The 20,320-nt window shown below is 40.0% G+C and overlaps 1 protein-coding gene across 1 annotated transcript in view; it reads left to right on the plus strand.

Moving 5' to 3' along the window:
* The first annotated feature begins 221 nt into the window (after positions 1-221).
* The window catches only part of TMEM39A (transmembrane protein 39A), a 30,444-nt gene continuing 10,345 nt past the window's right edge, over positions 222-20,320 (plus strand). The window contains exons 1-5 of the mRNA XM_082654777.1: positions 222-500; positions 1,876-2,062; positions 10,495-10,717; positions 16,015-16,098; positions 18,118-18,272. Of these exons, the coding sequence (XP_082510903.1) occupies positions 1,950-2,062; positions 10,495-10,717; positions 16,015-16,098; positions 18,118-18,272 (575 nt within the window). The 5' untranslated portion in view covers positions 222-500; positions 1,876-1,949. The remainder of the gene's footprint in view (positions 501-1,875; positions 2,063-10,494; positions 10,718-16,014; positions 16,099-18,117; positions 18,273-20,320) is intronic.

Genomic DNA, 20,320 nt, shown 5'->3' on the forward strand with positions numbered 1-20,320 from the left:
TCTGCACGTCGTTGGAGCTTGGGAGGAAATACGTTGGTTAGTACTAGCGGGGAAGGCGGGGCCGCGACACCAGCGGAGAAGGCGAGTTCTACTGCGCAGGTGCACGCAAGACGGGGTGCGGTGCTCCCTCCCTGGCTCTCGTGTAGTTCCGGGGCCTGTTCGCGGCTGGGGCGGTAGGCCGTCGCGGAGCTGACGTCACCACTGTGCGCTGCCACGTCTGCTCAGCTCCGTGGTAATGGAGGCTGAGGATGAGTGCTGACGGGGTCGGGCTCTGCCTCTAGCTTTAGCTCTGGCTCTGACTCTGGCACTGACTCGGTGTCTGGATCTGGCAGCGCGAAGACTGGACACTTTTTCTCGACTCTCCGGGAGGGGACGGCCCGCGGGCAAGCAACTGGTTTGTAGCGCCTCAACCTGGGCAGGGAGTTCTCTTGCCTGGGGTCCAGCCTGTAAAGCCGCCTCCTCCCAGGGATCCTTCCCCACTGGCCTGGCCTCCTCCATGCGTGAGTATTACCGAGCTGCCGCGCTGTCCGATTGTCCCTGGCCTGCTTCGGCCCTCCAGGTTGCGCGGCGGGGGCCGCTTTGTCATCCCCTCTTAGGGGCCAGTCTATTGAAGTTTGTGGTCCTCTCGCCGCCCACCTTTCCCCACCCCATCCTCTCGTCCTCTTCCGTCCCAATTTTTTTGCTCCACACTTTTCTTTCCCTTTGCTGGTTAATTGAGCAAGGACCAGCTGCCTCTACATTCAACGGTTTGAATGCTTTGTCTCACCTGGCGTTTGTAAATCTAAAGCCGAAAGCTGTTAGGAATAGGGAACAGAGGATATCTGCTGTAACGTTTTGAAAACCAGGGTTTTTCCACGGTGTCGTTCTTCAGTTTTTAAGTTGTATTGTTTAGGAAACAGATTTTTGGTATCCATATTGGCGGAGCCGTGATTTTGCCATAGATTGATAAAAACAGTTTCTTTTCAGTGATGGTCTTTATGTATTACTTGTCTTTTAATCCTGCAGTTTCAGTAATTTCTAAATGATTTTACATCAGTTTTTCTGGAGTAGTCATCCACTTGAGCTCTTTCCAGTATTTTCACTCTAACATGTGGAATACCACTTGAACAGTTTTACTTTTAAAGCGTTAAAAGACCTTCTGATGTACTTTTACGCATCTTTGTCAGTCCTGACAACCACCTCTGTAGGACAAGGAACGCTTTTTTTTCTGATGAGGAAACAAACTCAGAGGTTAAATGCTTCCAAGTCAGATAATAAGAAGTCAGACATTAGGAAGTCATAATAAGAATTGATCTCAGAATCTAGATTCCCTTGATAACAAAACCTAACATTTTGGACAGTGCTGATTCTTCTGCATTTCAAGTGACTTATTGTGAAATACTACTTTTTTTTTTTTAGCGGTACGCGGGCCTCTCACTGCCGTGGCCTCTCTCGTTGCGGAGCACAGGCTCTGGACGCGCAGGCTCAGCGGCCATGGCTCACGGGCCCAGCCGCTCCGCGGCATGTGGGATCTTCCCGGACCGGGGCACGAACCCGCGTCCCCTGCATCGGCAGGCAGACTCTCAACCACTGCGCCACCAGGGAAGCCCCTGTGAAATACTACTTTTGAACTGGAAATGTATATATTCAATGTTTCTTGTAAATTTCTACCTGATTGTAATATCTTTCAAACAGAGCTTAGATTAGAATTTAGGCTTCTGACCCATTGGAGACTGAGTAGTCCTTTCATTAGAATAAACTAGGTAATAGACATTGGGAGCATTTGTTTGACAATCTGGTTTTACAAGGTCTGCTCACTCAGTTTTTCTGGTTGTTTTGTTACACTGCCTACTTTAAAAATAGTAAACTGATATTTAAATGTCTCTTTTTGTTCAGTGTTGAAATAGGCTGACAACCGTTAACCTGGGTTGCAGCTACAGGTGGCACTGGAAGCAGACTGGTTCCTGGACATGCCCGGTGGAAGGAGGGGCCCTAGTCGGCAGCAGCTAAGCCGTTCAGCTTTACCTTCTTTGCAGACTTTGGTTGGTGGGGGCTGTGGCAATGGAACAGGCCTGAGAAACAGGTAAAGAATAAGACTTTGCGTAATTTGTAATATCCTATGATCAGTAAGGCTAATACAGAAGACTAATACAGACTATTCAGATATTTGTTTATCAAGATTGTCTTCTGACACTGAAGTAGAAATCCTGACCCTAAAGATTGAAAACGAAGTATTTCAGAATACTTTGGAGATAGAAAGTTGTGATGCCCACAAAGTGAAAACAGGCTGATTCATACTTATGGCTGATAATCCAAATTCTAGTCATCACCTTTTTTTTCAACTATTAAAAGAAGAGAGAAATAAATTACAGTTCAAGATGAATATGATGGTTTAACTACTTACTAGCATTCTTTTTTGGGGAGGGTAAATTAAAATAGACAGTTAACATGTGATTCTAAAATTGTCATATTCTGTCAAGGGTCTTAAAAATTATTTTGTTCAGAATGAAATGAATAAACTATCATCTGTAGCCTAAACATCTTAAGATTTGTGTCATGTTGTACGAGAATAAAGAATTTGATTTTCTTAATGGAAATTTATCTCTATTCCTAATTTTCAAAAGTTAGAATGAATTATTTCTAAAATTATCCAGGATAACTCGTTTCATCAGGAGGTTCAATCATGTAGCAGTAGAAAGAGATGGGTTTTACTGGATTGTTTGGTCAAGATAATTTTTTTGTCCTGCTTCCTCCCTGAATAGAGTTTTCTCTGGCCTGGATTCTAATTTTCACAGCTAGCAGTCAGTACTACTCTTGTCTTTTCAGGCCCTCCTGATGTTATTTGTGCACTTTCTCTTTCTGGCCTGCCCTTCTTTCTTTCTGACCTTCCACCCCAAGCTCTACTCTGTCTTCAGAATCATTTCTGGTCTTGTCATTTCAGTGGGGCTCTCCCTGAAATTCCAGTTTGAAGGGACTTTCCAGGCTGATTCTCATTATACTAATTTTCAATCCAAATTTTATATTTACATATGTATACAGAGTACTTATAATTTATCCTAGAGTAATATTTTTACTCTCCTGTTCTTTGGATTTCCTCATTTTAAAAACGGTAATACTTTCTGCTTCATAAATAAATACTTTCTGCTTGGAAATAAATGAAGTAGTAAATTGCAGTAACTTTTAAAAACTTTACTCTGAATTTCCCAAAATTTCTACAAATAGCATGTGTTGTTTTATTTTTTTAAATAAAGAAAAATGAAAAACTGAGACTATGTGAAAAAGCTCTTGAGGAAAGGTACTATCCAACATAGATACTGAGATGAAGGATGTTTCCTATTTGAAGTTCATGCTTTAATTTTACTAATATATACTGACCATCAGTTTAGTGATTCAGTACTTTCAAATTGCAGTAGAAAATCATAGCTGTGCCTAGCTAAGATTCTAGCTAGCTACAGTATTCTAACTCTGCCTCTGTATTAACTCCAGTAGTTCTTTTTTTTTTGGCGGTACGCGGGCCTCTCACTGCTGTGGCCTCTCCCGTTGCGGAGCACAGCCTCCGGACGCGCAGGCCCAGCAGCCATGGCTCACAGGCCCAGCCGCCCCGCGGCATGTGGGATCCTCCCGGACCGGGGCACGAACCCGTGTCCCCTGCATCAGCAGGCAGACTCTCAACCACTGCGCCACCAGGGAAGCCCTCCAGTAGTTCTTTGTTCATTTACTTTGACTTTGAGGATTTCCCTAGATTCTTAGATTAGATTAGATTCTCATACTGTCCCATGGAAACCCTCCTCAGTGTTTTGGGCTGCTGTAGGAGCACAAAGAAGGGAGAAAAAGTCATTCAGGCCTAGTAGTCTAGGCTTTAGGTTTCCCAGTCCTCTCTTAATGAGACTAACTTTTTCTCCTGTGTATTTTAAATATTAGGATACCATGTAAAATATCTTTTGGGGGAGGGAATATGAACTGTTCTGCTATTTAAAAAGAGCTGAAAAACACATTCTCAGATGGTTCTGCATGTACTTAAGTCTGCAGATAGAATACTGGGAAGAACTAAGAACATTTAGAAAATACCTCTGCTCTTAAATGAGTTTAGCTCTGAGCATGTGATCTGTCTTCCTTGTAGCTCTTCTATCCTGGCTTTCCAGGTTCTAGTTATGGTTGCCTTGATCTACCATTCTCCATCAACTTTCCTCCCTTAACATATATTTCTTTAGCAATTAATGGTGTTGGTGGGGAGAAGGACTTATTTTTCAACAGATTAGAATAAAGTGAAAAATAATAGTTGCCCATGTTTTGAAAAGTCACTAAAGCTATTATGAGGGATTATTTTGTGACATTTTTACCTATAGGGGTTATTTTGGAAGAAGACAGACAGTCCTATATTTGTTTCTTGATGGGAAAGAAGCAGCCTAGAACAGGTTGTTTTACAAGACCTGGGGAAAGGGTATAAAAAGTGTGGATAAAACCAGTGTTAGATAGCCTAGAATATGATTTTAGGAAGGATGTGTATAAAGAAAGACGATGTCCAGATGCAGAGAACTCATTTCTGGAGTGTCTGTAGAGTATTGAAGAGATAAATAGACAATTGCTTAAGTGTGATGTAATTTTGGATATTATACTTGATTCTGCAAGACAGAAATCAGCAGAAGAAGAGAGCATTTGCCCCTGTTTGTTAGGTGTTTGTGACCTGTTTGAAGTTAAACTTGAGAATGTCAAAGAGGTAGTTTGGTGACACAATCAGAATTGAAATCCATCCTGTCCTGCTTTCTACCTGTGGGGAGCAGGGATTTGTTCTTGGGACTATGTGCTTAGATGATGGCCGTCTAAAGAAGGAGGATATACTGTGAACTGCTGAGTTTTTAGAGAGTTCTTAGTTGAGGGAGAATCTTATTTGAGAAGGACTAAGAGTGATTTTTTTCTTTGTTTTGTTCTTGTATGCTTAGTTAATAATATCACCTGAGCATGTCCGAATGATCACTGCTTTCTCTATCCCTTTTAGTTCTTTTTTATTCCTTTAAATTTTTCTTGCTTTATCCGTTTGCTTACCTAAAATGTGCTGCTTGCTAGCTCCGTAAAAGCCAGTCTTAGGTCTGCTATGTTAACTCTTTCCTGCATACAAGGACAAAGCAGGGTTCACCATAATTCATATTGTTTGCACAAATAGTTTAGGCACAGTGAGCCACTCTTATTATTTAGGGAAGCTTTTGTATCAGTGGAGGGGACTGTTTACCAGTCAGGTTCCCAGATGCCAGCCTCCTATGCAGTCCTTTCTAAGGATTGTTATGCTGATCATCTGCTTTCCTTTTGGGAGTCTGGAATTTTGGTAGTGCTAGGTAAAGAGTATTTACGTGGCTAGTCTCCAGTAAAAAACCTTGCCTGCTCAGTCTCTAATGAAGCTCCCTGGTAGACAGCACTTCACACATGTTGTCATAACTAGTTGCTGAAGGAGTTAAGTGCATCCTGTATGACTCCACTGAGAAGGGACTCTTGGAAGTCTGCACCTGGTTTCCTCTGGACTTTGCCTGGTACCTTTTCCATCTGCTAGTTTTTTGTTTTTTTTTTTTTTGCGGTACGCGGGCGTCTCACTGTTGTGGCCTCTCCCGTTGCAGAGCACAGGCTCCGGAAGCGCAGGCTCAGCGGCCATGGCTCACGGGCCTAGCCACTCTGCGGCATGTGGGATCTTCCTGGACCAGGGCACGAACCCATGTCCCCTAAATCGGCAGGCGGACTCTCAACCACTGCGCCACCAGAGAAGCCCCTATCTGCTAGTTTTGATTTGTATTCTTTTGCTGTTATACATCGAAGCCATGAACATGACTATATGCGCAGTCCTGTGAGTCCTCCTAGTGAATCATCAGGCTTAGGCATGGTCTTGGGGACCTGCAAGACAGTTTGAAAGAGAATATTCAGTGATAGCATTGAGAAGAGTTCTTTGAAGAGAATCTTTTCCAACCCTTGTATTATAGATGAAGAAACTGAGGCTCAGGGATATAAAGTTACTTTCTCAAAAACCACAACTGGTTAGTGGGATGTCTGGGACTGGAACTCTCCCACATTGTATCTCAAACATTTGTGTCACTTTGCTCTTCTTGAATCTGTTTTATATTCTTTCAGAGGAACAATGCTTTTTTTTTTTAATTTATTTTATTTTTGTTTGTGTTGGGTCTTTGTTGCTGCATGCGGGCTTTCTCTAGTTGCGGCGAATAGGGACTACTCTTCATTGCGGTGCGCAGGCTTCTCATCGCAGTGGCTTCTCTTGTTGTGGAGCATGGGCTCTAGGTGCATGGACTTCAGTAGTTGTGGCACGTAGGCTCAGTAGTTGTGGCTTGCAGGCTCTAGAGCACAGACTCAGTAGTTGTGGCACACGGGCTTAGTTGCTCTGCGGCATGTGGGATCTTCCTGGCCCAGGGATCGAACCCATGTCTCCTGCATTGGCAAGCGGATTCTTAACCAGTGCGCCACCAGGGAAGCCCTAGGAACAATACTTTTAATTTTTCTTAAATGATACCTCCGTAATTAATTTTCTGAGATGTACTGACCAAGTCTATTTATTTTAGCTCTTTTTTTTTTTTTTTTTGGTTATAAGATCTTTGATCATATCTCCTCTCAAACTTTTAACATATAGAATTACTTTCCTCTTTCCAACTGGTTCTCTGGATCACTATATTTGATGTTTGTCTCTTTGTCTTTTGGCTTGAAGTATAATAGCTAAGGCTGTATAGGCTATCACAAATAACAGATTTTTTTTTTTTAACTGACAAAGCAAAAGACTTTATTTGGAAGGGGCACCCGGACAGAGAGCAGCAGGGTAAGGGAACCCAGGAAAACTGCTCTGCTACTTGGCTTGCAGTCTCAGGTTTTATGGTAATGGGGTTAGCTTTCTGGGTTGTCTCTGGCCAGTCATCTTGCTTGTGCCATATTTGGTCTGACTCGGTACTTCCTGGTGACGCACGTATCTCTCAGCCAAGATGGATTCTAGCATGAGGGTTTCTGGGAGGTTGGCAGGACATATTATGGGCTGGCATCTCCTCCCTCCTTTTGGCCCCTCCCAAATTCTCCCAGTTAGTTTTCAGCAGCAGCACCATTTTCCTTATTGGGATCTCCTGTTACGAGATAACTCATGCAAGCAGTTATTGTGTCTGGCCAAGGTGAGTTGTTTTGGTCAGTAGTTCCCTAACATCTTGATTTCTGATTACACGTGGTTTACTGCCTACCAGGGGAGAGAATATTTCAATACTGTATGAATGATAAGTGTGATAAGGGAACTAGGCACAGAATTTAATGGGCGTACAGAAGAGCAGCGCTTTTCCAAGTATGGGGGAGGAGGATTGAGGGCATCCTTTTTTTTTTTTTTTAAATTTTTATTGGAGGACAGTTGATTTACAATGTTGTGTTAGTTTCTGCTGCACAGCAAAGTGAGTCAGTTATACATACACATATATCCACTCTTTTCCCATATAGGTCATTATAGAGTACTGAGTAGAGTTCCCTGTGTTGTACAGTAGGTCCTTATTAGTTATCTGTTTTATATATAGTGGTGTGTATATGTCAATCCCAATCCCAATTTATCCCTCCACTTCCTTTCCCCTGGTAACCATAAGTTTGTTTTCTACATTTGTGACTCTATTTCTGTTTTGTAAATAAGTTCATTTGTACCTTTTTTTAGATTCCACATATAAGCAATATCATATGATATTTGTCTTTCTGAGTCTGACTTACTTCACTTAGTATGACAATCTCTAGGTCCATCCACGCTGCTGCAAATGGCATTATTTCATTCTTTTTTATGGCTGAGTAATATTCATTGTATATATGTACCACATCTTTTCTATCCATTCATCTGTTAATGGACGTTTAGGTTGCTTCCATGTCTTGGCTATTGTAAACAGTGCTGCAGTGAACATTGGGATGCAGGTACCCTTTTGGATTATGGTTTTCTCTGGATATATGCCCAGGAGTGGGATTGCTGGATCATATGGTAGTTCCACAAATATAGATCTTTTGTATTTTGTTTTTAATATTTTTCTTGAAGCCCAGAGTGTTATTAACTTTGTTAACAGCAGAATTAGTCTGCTTTACTTAGGAAAATTCTATAAAAACCTTTAAATCATAACAGATATTTTAGCATGTACTTCTGACTAAAGAGGAATAAGAAATTTTATTTGCTCTAGAGAATGTTTAGTTTATCCTAGAGTAGAGGCTCCTCATCAGAATTTTTTGTTTCCATATTTTATGATTAAATGGAGTGAGGGAATAGAATGGCTGCTGGCATTAATTCTCTCCAAGTTCACCAATTTGAACAACTCCAGAGGGCACCTTTCATGTTGTATTCTGTGTGAAAAATACCTCCTGGAGTTGTGCAGTGCTGTGGCCCTTCTCCCAGAACAGATCAGAGGATAGTGGTGTATTAATGATTGGTTTATGATTGAGCAAGTAAGGTTTTGAGACCTACTGGTAGATCACAACCTACTCCTTGGTAAGCTTGTTCTATTGGAGTGTACTCCTGAGAATGAGGGGAAGAAATTTTTATAATTTTTTCTGACTCTCCCCCCATCCCTGTTCTTCCCTTCTAGTTCTTCTGAGTTTCTGCCATGGTATTCTTTTTTTTTTTTTTTTTTTTTGCGGTACGCGGGCCTCTCCTGTTGCGGAGCACAGGCTCTGGACATGCAGGCTCAGCAGCCATGGCTCACGGGCCCAGCAGCTCTGCAGCATGTGGGATCTTCCCAGACCGGGGCACGAACTCGTGTCCCCTGCATCGGCAGGCAGACTCAACCACTGCGCCACCAGGGAAGCCCTCTGCCATGGTATTCTTAACTGTTCAGAATGAGCAGAGTTCATATTCCCATGAGTCACTTAAAGTACTGTAAATGTCACATATTAATGGTAGAATTCTATATTTGAAAATTTTAGAGTAGAATGGTAACAGTAATATTGTTCCTTCTCTAGAATCTTCTTTGGAAATAACCAAACCAAGCCTCTTTTCCTTATTCTATTAGCAATAGTAGACCCTTAGATCTCTATTCACAGGCATATAAACAATGGGAAATTTTATTCCTTACCCTCATCTTATCATTTTATTTATTTATTTGGCTGCTCCAGATCTTAGTTGTGGCACACAGTTGCTGTGTGTGGGATCTTTAGTTGCAGCATGCAGGATCTTTTAGGTGCATCATGCGGGTTCTAGTTCCCTGACTAGGTATTGAACCCGGGCCCCCTGCATTGGGAGTGTGGAGTCTTTATCACTGGACCACCAGGGAAGTCCCTCATCTTACCATTTTAGATAGCCCAGCTATTTGTGACTTACAAAAGCACTTAGAAGAAAGAACAAGAAGAAGATAGGGATTAAAATCTCTACATTTTAATTTGTATTTTAAGAGATCTCCCTCTTTTTAATGACTGTATTGGTCTGCTGTCTCCTCAACCTAAAGGTATGTATTTGCATTGAACCAGGAAAAGTACTGTCTCTGTCCTTGAGATTATGATCTGATAGACAAAAAGATGTATGCAAAAAAATTATACAACAGTATAATGAAAAAAACTGTATAACAGTATGAAAAGTGCAATAAAGGCAGAGTTTAGGTATAATAGTGGCACAGAGGAGAGATGAATCAGTTTTGATTGAGTGAGTAAGAGTAAGCTTTTAGAGGATATGTTTGATCATTTTAAAAGTCTTGAAGGATTTTGTCTGTAAATGTGTATGTGAAACTTTAAGGAAGGTGATTGTGGAGGGCATTGCTGGTAAAAAGAATGGTGTATACAAAGGAATAGCATGTATATTCACAGATAGCAAATAGCATGGGTAGTATATAGGGTGCATGTGGAGGAGTGATAAGGGATGAGAGTAGTCTGTTAAGCAGAGGGCCTCATAGGACCGACTAAACATTTTTGGACATTACATTATGCTATTAGTGGAGAGCCACTAAAGAGTTTTAGGCAAGAGAGTCCACTATCAGTTTCACTTTAGAAAGATCTTTGAAGGCAGGTTGGAGGATTTGGTCAAAGTAGAGTTGAATTTAGAGGGATTACCTCAGTAGTTCAAGTGAAAAATGGTAACTCCTTGAACTTAGGCAGTGGGTTTAGAGAGGAGAGTGCAGTTTGGAAAAAAATTTATAAAGTGGAGTATATATGATTTAGAGAAGAAAATTCCTAATATGACTCCCAGGTTTCTGATTTGGGCAGCTAACTGGGTGGGCCGTGGACTAGGGTCAGGATTGTAGGAGGAGAACCACAGAGATGTCCAGTAGACAACTTGATATCATGGATCTAAAATGCAGCGGTGAGCTATTTGGAGAGAAATTTTAGTTTTCAGCATGTAGGAGATAATGGAAGCCATGACCATGTATTACATTATGGAGAGAGAGTGTACAGAGGGGAAAGAGATGAGCAAAAGGTCCCAGAATAGAGTCTTGAGGAAGGCCAACAGTTAAAGTGTAGGTGAAAAAGGAAGCAGAACCCTTTTGTGCTCTTTGACACTGAAAGATGTCACCATTTGAATTAACCATAATTTTCTCTTTTTAGGAATGGTAGTGCTATTGGCCTTCCGGTCCCACCTATCACAGCCTTAATCACCCCAGGTCCTGTTCGTCATTGCCAAATTCCTGATTTGCCTGTGGATGGGAGCCTGCTCTTTGAATTTCTCTTTTTCATCTACTTGCTGGTTGCTCTGTTCATTCAGTACATCAACATCTATAAAACAGTGTGGTGGTATCCTTATAATCATCCTGCCTCTTGTACTTCATTGGTAAGTCTTAACAGGCCTTTAAGTTCTTCATGTTACTTAGCCAAGAAACTAGTAGGAAGACTTATGTGTAGAAATTATTTTTCTTGGAATCAAATGTTTTTATATTAAAGCACAGATTACCTTCAGAATATAATGTCATAAGATTGTTAAATATCTGGCTTTGGTCCATAACCAGAAGTAGTAAAAATATAAATGAAAATGCAGAAAACATTTAAGTAATTTATTATAAACATATCACAGAAGGGTTTTAATATTTAGCTTTCTGTACACCATGTTAAATTTGTTGAAAGTTTAAGGTGCAAGTATGATTATATTCCAGGAACTTTATCCTTTTGATGGCTATGTGAGGATAGTGATAGCTTCTGTAACAAATAAACCGCAAATTGTATAATGCCTCAAACATGTAACAGTCTGAGGCAGTTGTCCTGGTTGGCAAGAGTAGCACACTTCCATTGGCAGGGGACCCAGGCCGATGGAGACTCTGCCATCTTCTAGCATGTGGCCTCCAAGGTGGCTGTGGTCTGTCCCTGTTCTCCAGAAAGGGGAAAGAACGTAGGGAAGCATAAAGGAGAATTTCTTATAGGCCAGGCTCACATCATTTTCACAAGTACCCACTCCTAACTGTAAGGGAGGTTGGACAATATAGTACCTTAGCTGGGTTCATTGTTACCCTGAGTAAAATTGGGTTCTGTTACCAAAATAAAATGAGATAAGAACTAGCCATCTCTGCTGAAGTACATCAGCAGTTATAACTCTTTCCAGTTATTTAGTGTGCTGTGGTAATCTTGATGCACAGAGGGTTCTCCACAGATAGGTATATAAAATAACAGTTCAGGATAGTCAGGTGACCTAGTAGGTAAGTGGTCAGCAATGGCAGATTTGGATGGATAGTGGAGATATGCTCTAGGAGAAAGAAGATTATTGTCCTGGGTAGATTGTATGTGTCTGACACTTATAAATGATTAGAAAACCTCCCTGGCCTGGTGAACATAGAAAGGAAATGTGGACCAAAATATTCAAGATAGTATGAGAAGGGAATAAACATTTTTATTTTAAATCCTTCTTTGGCCATGGTATTGTAAAATGAGGTTGGATTAGATATCTTTAAGGCTTCTTCCAGCTGTATAGTTTTTTTTTTTTTTTTTTACATCTTTATTGGAGTATGATTGCTTTACAATGGTGTGTTAGTTGCTGCTTTAACAAAGTGAATCAGTTATACATATACATATGTTCCCATATCTCTTCCCTCTTGCGTCTCCCTCCCTCCCACCCTCCCTATCCCACCCCTCTGGGTGGTCATAAAGCACCGAGCTGATCTCCCTGTGCTATGCGGCTGCTTCCCACTAGCTATCTATTTTACACTTGGTAGTGTATATATGTCCATGCCACTCTCTCACTTTGTCCCAGCTTACCCTTCCCCCTCCCCATATCCTCAAGTCCATTCTCTAGTAGGTCTGTGTCTTTATTCCTATCTTACCCCTAGGTTCTTCATGACATTTTTTTTTCCCTTTGATTCCATATATATGTGTTAGCATACTGTATTTGTCCTTCTCTTCCTGACTTACTTTACTCTGTATGACAGACTCTGGGTCCATCCACCCCACTACAAGTAACTCAATTTCGTTTCTTTTTATGGCTGTGTAATATTCCATTGTATATATGTGCCACATCTTCTTTATCCATTCATCCGATGATGGACACTTAGGTTGTTTCCATCTCCGGGCTATTGTAAATAGAGCTGCAGTGAACATTTTGGTACATGACTCTTTTTGAATTATGGTTTTCTCAGGGTATATGCCCAGTAGTGGGATTGCTGGGTTATATGGTAGTTCTATTTTTAGTTTTTTAAGGAACCGCCATACTGTTCTCCATAGTGGCTCTACCAATTCACATTCCCACCAGCAGTGCAAGAGTGTTCCCTTTTCTCCACACCCTCTCCAGCATTTATTGTTTCTAGATTTTTTGATGATGGTCATCAGCTGTATAGTTTTATAAGTAAATACCCCAGTATCTTAACAATGACATTGGCAAATACTTGCTAAAATATTTACTGTGTTATTTGCAAGTATTATCTCATTTATGCTTTCTAAAAACAGGTAGGTACTACTCTAAGACTCCCATTTTATAAGTGAGAAACATAAGACCTAGAAGTTATGAAACTGGCTTAAAATCACATGTGACAAAGTTAACACTCAAATTCAGACCTATCTGCTATGCTTCCTGTATTTATTCTGTGTTTACTCCATGAGTACCATTGGTTAGTTCTGTTATACTGTTTTCACTTTGACGTCCCATGGAAACTTCTCACTTACTGAATTTTAAGGTAATCAAAGAGCTTTTTTCCCAGTCAACCATTTCTGACAGGAGTTCTTGTGAAAGTCCCTTATAAATGTTGCCTTGAAATGGAGGGAGCCAGTGCTGCTATGGCTGCTGACTCCAGAATTATGCTTCCTTTGCCTGACTCATACCACCAAAAATGGGTGCCTTTTACCCTGCCCCTCTCCCCACTTTACTCAGTTTATGTGATTGGCAGACATTAAATCAAATCTAGTAACTTTAGTTACAGGAAAGTTCGGAAATGTAGTTTTTAGCTTTCCAGTCTCTACAGTAGAAGAAGGCACACTTAAAGGAGGTTACCATGTGGACTGGCTAACTTATCTGCCACACATAATCCTTGATCACACAAAGCTTAAAATTGAATTGTGGAGCTAAGAGTAACATATGTGGAATAGCAAATAAGATTTTAGCCTATGAATCTGAGGGCCTGCATCAGTGAGCTGTTAAAGATGAATGGACTGCTACAGACCTAATTGCTTCCCACCACTGAAGGTATTCAAGCGTGGCAGGTGGCAGCTTGACTGGGATGGTCGCCAAGGGACTTATGTCTTAACTAGTGGTTTGTCTCTTTTAAGTTTTCTTCTGTTAGGCATGCCTGACTCAGAAATTTGTCAGAGTTATATATATGGTTTTTTGTTTTCATTTTCAAGATCTTAATAATTATCAAAAAGAAAATGTGGACACCTGAATATGTTAGTTTCATTCTAGCTATCAGATAATTAGCTGAGTGAGTCTTAACCCTAAGAAACAAAAGCTAAAAGTGGTGTAGTAAGTTATTCAGAATATTCAGGAGTGGAGCACTTTGATTAATCAAATATTCTGGTTTATAAAGAGTTAATCGTAAGTAGATTACTAGTTTTCAATGATTTAGAATATAACAAAATTTGCTTAACAATGAGGTACGTTAGGCACTTAAATTTTTCGATATAAAAAATGTCTTAGATGGATTGGTGATACATAAGACCCCCAGACATTAGCTAGGGGCTGTAGTGTATTTGCTTCCATTATTTTGAAGGAGTAGGATGAGCAGGGAGGAGTCTCAAAACTAAGAGGGGATAAATAATTGTTAGAATCCAAACACTTAAAGAGAGACAGGGAAAAGGAAATGATCTGAGGAATGGTAAGCCACTCTTTTGATAATCTGACTGCTTTACCTTTAAAATGTATCCCAAATCTGGCCACTCCATCACTACTGACCCTGTTCAATCCATCATGTTTTCTCATCTGAATTGAAAGCAATAGCTTCTTAACTGATCTTTCCCCAATACAGTGTATTTTCCACACAGCAATCAGCGTGATAATTTTAAAATACAAATAGAATCATGGCACCCTTTGCCTAAAACACTCTTATGACTTCCCCATAGGAAAAAATATGTAAACTCAAACTTTTATTGCTCATTACCTCATTCCAGCCTTCTTGCTGATTTTCAGACATACCAGGCATATATTTCCCTGCCTTAGAGCCTGTATGATTACTTTTTCCTCTGCCTGGAGCTCTCTGCTCCCAGATCTTGTCATGGCTTGTGCTTTTTTGTCATTCAGCTGTCAGCCCAAGTGCCACTTTCTCAGAGATATCCTCCCTAAGCACCAATTTAAATTGGTTCTGCTTCCCTTCCCAGTCATTATTGTTTTATTTCTTACCAGCAGCATAACTATTTGAAATGCTTTTGCTTGTTAGTTTGTTTATTGTCATTGCCCTCCCCCCTTAAGCAACTTATTATTAAAGATGTGGGTTTAACTGCTGTAACAGGGTGTCTAAAACAGAACAGATGTTTATTTCCCTATTGTATAAAAAGTAGGTAGGTGATATAAGGCCAGTGTGGCAACTCTTCGTATCTGTTGCTCTGCCACCCCCAATGTGCTGCTTTCAGACACCATGGTCCAAAGGCTCCAACTCCTGTCATCACATGCAGCTGGCAGGAAGGAGGAAAGGAGAAGGAGACAGCTCTTTCCTTTAAGGGCATGGCTTGGAAGTCACACACACGACTTTCCCTCGTGTCCCTTTGCCGCAAGTAGTTATTGCAAGGGAGGCTGAGAAATGAACCTTTAGTCAGCTAGGAGTCAGTGTCCAGTTAAATTTTGTGATGGCAGAAGAAACAACTAGTAATCTCTGCCATCCCCTTTCTCTCTCACACTGCAGTAAAAAGTAAGATCCAGGAGAGCAGGAATCTTGTCTATCATTCTTCAGCATTGTATCCTCAGTATCTAGAAGACTACATGGCACGCTGTGGGTGTCTAGTTCATATTTATTGAATAAGTTGAGAAATTCTTGAAGGAGGACTGTGGAAACTTACAGACCTTCTGACCATCAAAATGAAAATACATCGCAACTTTCTTTTTGCTATTGATTTTTCATTTTGTTTATTATCACAGTTATATATACCGACTTAGAACTAAAAGGAACCATACACAGCATCTAGGTAATGCTATCATTTTATAGGAAGAAGAGATCAAATATAAGACATGTTTTTAAATCAAGCTAAGGGGAAAAGACTGAATGTATTGATGTATCAGTGAGTAGGGAATTTAGATTAGTAGATGCCCAATTGGATTAATATAAGCTTTCATAAAGAGAGACCAACAGCAGTAACTCTTGAAGCCTGGGAATTTAAATTTGACACTCATTATAAATATGGCATTTTAGATAATTATTCTTGCCATAATTCTGCAGGTTATCACTTGTTAACCCAAAACTGTAATCTTTTCCTTCTAATACAGTAAACTTGCAAAAAAGGAGAAGGTTACATTCCAGATAGTTTAAAATAGTGTTTGAAAAGTTAAAGCAGTTTGTCCTGAAAGAAGTAGAAGGTAGGTAGTCTCTTCAAGGTCCCTCAAATTCCTGTGGTCTGTAAGTGTAAGATGATATAGGACAGTCTTTTGAGGGGGCAAACCTCTTCATGTAGTAGTTCCAACTGGATACACATATTTCTTTCTGTTACAGTTATTTGTTTCTCTTACAGAATTTTCATCTCATTGATTACCACCTGGCAGCATTCATCACAGTGATGCTTGCGAGGAGGCTTGTATGGGCCCTCATCTCAGAGGTAACAGCTCATTCACTGTATTCTATCACTTGTAGCTAGAGCTAGTTAGAGGTTGAAAATGTGAAATGTCCAAGTATAATTTGAATGCAAATATAAATTAATTTCTTTACTCTTACATGAATTGTGCTAGTTCTTTTTAAAAGGTTTTCTTACAGTATATTTAAAATTCAAGTGTGATATACTAATTCAACTGTTAGAAATCTCATTTGTCCAATAGGAACTTAGTTCTAGCTTCTGAGTTCTCCAGTACAATCTTTCTAATTTTGATAGTTGCAGTAAAAATAGGATGGATTTTAGGTAACTATTGTTAAGAAGAGTTGTATGTATGTAAATAAAGAGTTGCATCTAAAACATTGTTTCAAGTAACATTCACTTGAAATTATTTATATACCATTTGTGGAGTTGCTAGCAAGAGACATTTGTTTGAGTTTACTAAAACTTAGAATTTTAAAATGACAGCATCCACACTTGCATAGGACTAATCTTGACCCTCCCTAGGTTAGGATCTCCTGTTATTTACTCTCCAATAGCAACATACTCTTTTCCTCGTCACACTCATCCCAGTGTCACCAGGGCAGCAGAGCTTGAATGTATTCATCATTTTTGCCTTATTCCAAACCCCAAGCTCTTGTGCTACCTATATGTGACAGATACTACACAAGGTCCTGGGGATACAGTGGCAACCAAGACAAATAAGACCTCTTTTTGAGGTCCTTATGATGTCTTTATGAGGCTGCCCAACCAAGAAAGACAAATATTAAACTTAAATTTATTACTAATCCTAAACATTTGAGAATGGAGGCAATGGAGTAATTCCAGTGTCTTAGATGCCTTCCCTTGACTTTGGCACATGAGGTACATTGGCATGAGGTATGTATCAGGGGAGTGATATGCAACTCTGTCCTGCTGGGCTGAGAACAGCTTGAGCCTACTCTACAGTTTAAGGCCCAGGCTGTAGTATTAATTCAACTGCTTCTTTGCATTTATAAGTAACTACACAAATAGTATATATTGTGTATATATTATATATGCTATGTAGTATGTTGGGTGAACTAAGAAATGGATATACAGGAGGGACCTGAAAAACTCCTTCTCCTTTCCCATGTGCTGTTGACTCCAGAAAATTGTTTTTCTGAGTTCTGACACTGCTATTTTAGAGATTATAAGAATCTGTCATTTTCCCCTGCATTTCACTCATTCCTTCCTAGTTCAGTTTGAAAGAAAATGACATTGCAGAGCTTCATGTTTAGACAAGTATGTTTTCTTACTATATTTAATCAGTTTTAAAGATCTGGGATTAAAGAAGAATATTTGAACAGCTGTGATGTAAAGAACTAGAAGTAATGATCATGCATTATTTTCATATTTGCAAAAATCAAAAAAGAAACATTTATATAGGGATTTGTCAAAGAAGATCTGATTATTTTTTGAAGTTTCAGTAATTTATTAAACGTTAATTCAGCAAACAGATTGGGGGGAGGATTCAAGGAAAAATAGAAACACTGTTGCTGCTGTTTAGGCCATGGCAGTCTAGTCCGGAGTCAGATAAATTAGTGGCTCACTATCTTTATGTATATAAAAATCACTCGTTGGTTTGTTAAAATACAGGTTCCTTGACTTGTGATTTTTGTTCCCTATATCTGGTGGTGAAAGTCAGTAGGAATTTGCATGTTCAGTAAGCAGCCCCAGTAATTCTGATGAGTGTGGTTCATGGAACATACTTTGAGAAGCCCCAGTGTAAATAAATTAGACAATATCATAAGAACTTAAAGGAGGTCTTTGTGAGGGACTATGGGAATTCAAGGAGGAAACAGCTAACTGTCCCTGGAGAGATCGAATCTTCAAGAATGAGGAAGATAAGGTGGGATGGGCAGTTCTTCTTCATTCCTTCCTTTTTTTTTCTTTTTTTTTTCCCCACAGTTTACCTTCCACTAAATCTACTAAGTCCTTACTTGAGTCACATTGCTTTTGAATAAAGTCACTTATAAGCTTTTCTTTTTGGTGCTTCCAAACTTACAGGCCACTAAGGCGGGTGCAGCATCAATGATTCACTACATGGTTCTCATATCAGCTCGCTTGGTGCTACTTACTTTGTGTGGATGGGTACTTTGTTGGACCCTGGTCAATCTCTTCCGAAGCCATTCAGTTCTCAATCTCCTTTTCCTTGGCTACCCGTGAGTACTCCAGTTTTACTATTTTATTAGTAAGTCTTAAGAAATTATTTGGGTCATGCAAATGATAGTATAAAAGGGAGGGAAATGAAATTCTTCAATATAAAGCAGGAGTCCAGAAAATTGGAAAAATCAGTGGTTAGAGTGACCATATAACTTATTTTCTAAACTGGGATACAGCTGGGACAATAGACATAAACTAAGATTATCCCCAAGAGGTATGGCTCTCCTACCAATGAAGAATATTTTCATTAGCTCTGTCCACCAAATAAAATTCATATACAATAAAATTCACAAATCTTGTGTACATATGCTGAGTTTTGATAAATGCATATATCTGTGTAACTCAAAACCTTATCCCAGTATGGAACATCACCATTACTCCAGAAGTTCTTTCATGTCCCTTTCCAGTCAAACCCAATCCCCCTGTCTCCCAGAGGCAACAGTGTTTTTTTTGTTTTATTTTGGTTTTTTTTTGCGGTACGCGGGCCTCTCACCGCTGTGGCCTCTCCCGTTGCGGAGCACAGGCTCCGGACGCGCAGGCCCAGCGGCCATGGCTCACGGGCCCAGCCGCTTCGCGGCATGCGGGATCCTCCCGGACCGGGGCACGGACCCGCATCCCCTGCATCGGCAGGCAGACTCTCAACCACTGTGCCACCAGGGAAGCCCGCAACAGTGTTTTGATTTTTTTTTCCACCATAGTTTAGTTTGCCAATTCTAGAATTTCATATAAATGGAATTGTACAGTATGTACACTTTCAAGCTGTCTTTGACTCAGCATGTTGTTTTTGAGATTTGTCTGTGTGATTGCATGTATCAGTAATATTTCATTGTATGAATATACCACAGTTTGTTTATTCTCCTATTGTTGGACACCTGGGTTGTTTCCAGTTTTTGACTACTATTAAAAAGAAACTGTTATGTACATTCTTAATACAAGTCTTTTTTTGCAAAGATACCTTTTCATTCTCTTGGGAGAAATATGTAGGAGTGGCACTGCTAGGCCACAAGGTAGGAGTATGTTTAGTCTTATAAGAATCTACCAGACTTTTTCCCAAAGAAGTGATACCATTTTATTCTTTCAGCAATTCTATACGAGTCTGGTTGCTACACATTTTTGCCAGCATTTGATGTTTTCCATTTTAAAAATTTTAGCCGTTCTGATGGTTGTGTAGTGGTATATTATTGTACATATTAGCTTATTAAACTATTTTGCATAGTTTTAACTTGTTTACATTTGGCTAAAACCTTCTTTGTTAGATGTTAACAGATAGCTATCATTTATTAAGCTCTTATTAAGTGTTAAGTGTCGGGCTAGGTGGTGCTTATAAACATCACCTCATGAAATCATCACAATGACCCGGGAGGTAGTATATTTAGTCTGCTATAACAGATCCAAAATGCTTGTGGCTTTAAAAAGTTAGAAGCTCATTCCTCTCTCCTGTATAGTGTGTATTTAAGTTATCTCGGATAGTTGTGATAGCTCCATGGTGTCAGAACTCAAGCTTCTGCTATCTTTTTGCTCCACCCTGCCTAGCATGATAGATTATAAGGGAGGCTGGAAAATTAAGTCTTTAGCAGGGCAGCTGTATCTCAACTAAAAATTCTGTTGCTATGATCCCCATACTGGGCATTAGTCACCTCACTGTGGTCAGGGTAGGTAGACCTTTGTGCTCTCCTGTCCCCTGGAGTGAAGCATTAATAGGCTGAGCACTTAGGTGTTGTCCTTCTCTTCCATCAACTGGCTAAGACAGGACCTAACCACCTTTGACCATGGAGATCCAGGCTGGGTTCTGCTGGTGGCTCACAGAGGTTTGCACCTTCTTTGGTGGCATTGTCTCATGTCATGCTCAGGATGGATTTTTCTATCTCCAGATAGAAAAATCTTTTTTTCTCCACCTTTTTTTCTCACCCTTTTTGGAAACTATCTGTCTCAGTTTGCTCTGCTCTATGCCATAATAAAGACTATTATTTAAGCCTGCTTTCATCTTGGTTTTTGTTCACTGTTGGACTGATGTTGAAAGCCATGTTGAACTGTCCGGATGAAGAGG

Source organism: Grampus griseus (genome assembly GCF_964374135.1).
Source record: "Grampus griseus genome assembly, chromosome: 5".
NCBI classification, from domain to species: Eukaryota; Metazoa; Chordata; class Mammalia; order Artiodactyla; family Delphinidae; genus Grampus; species Grampus griseus.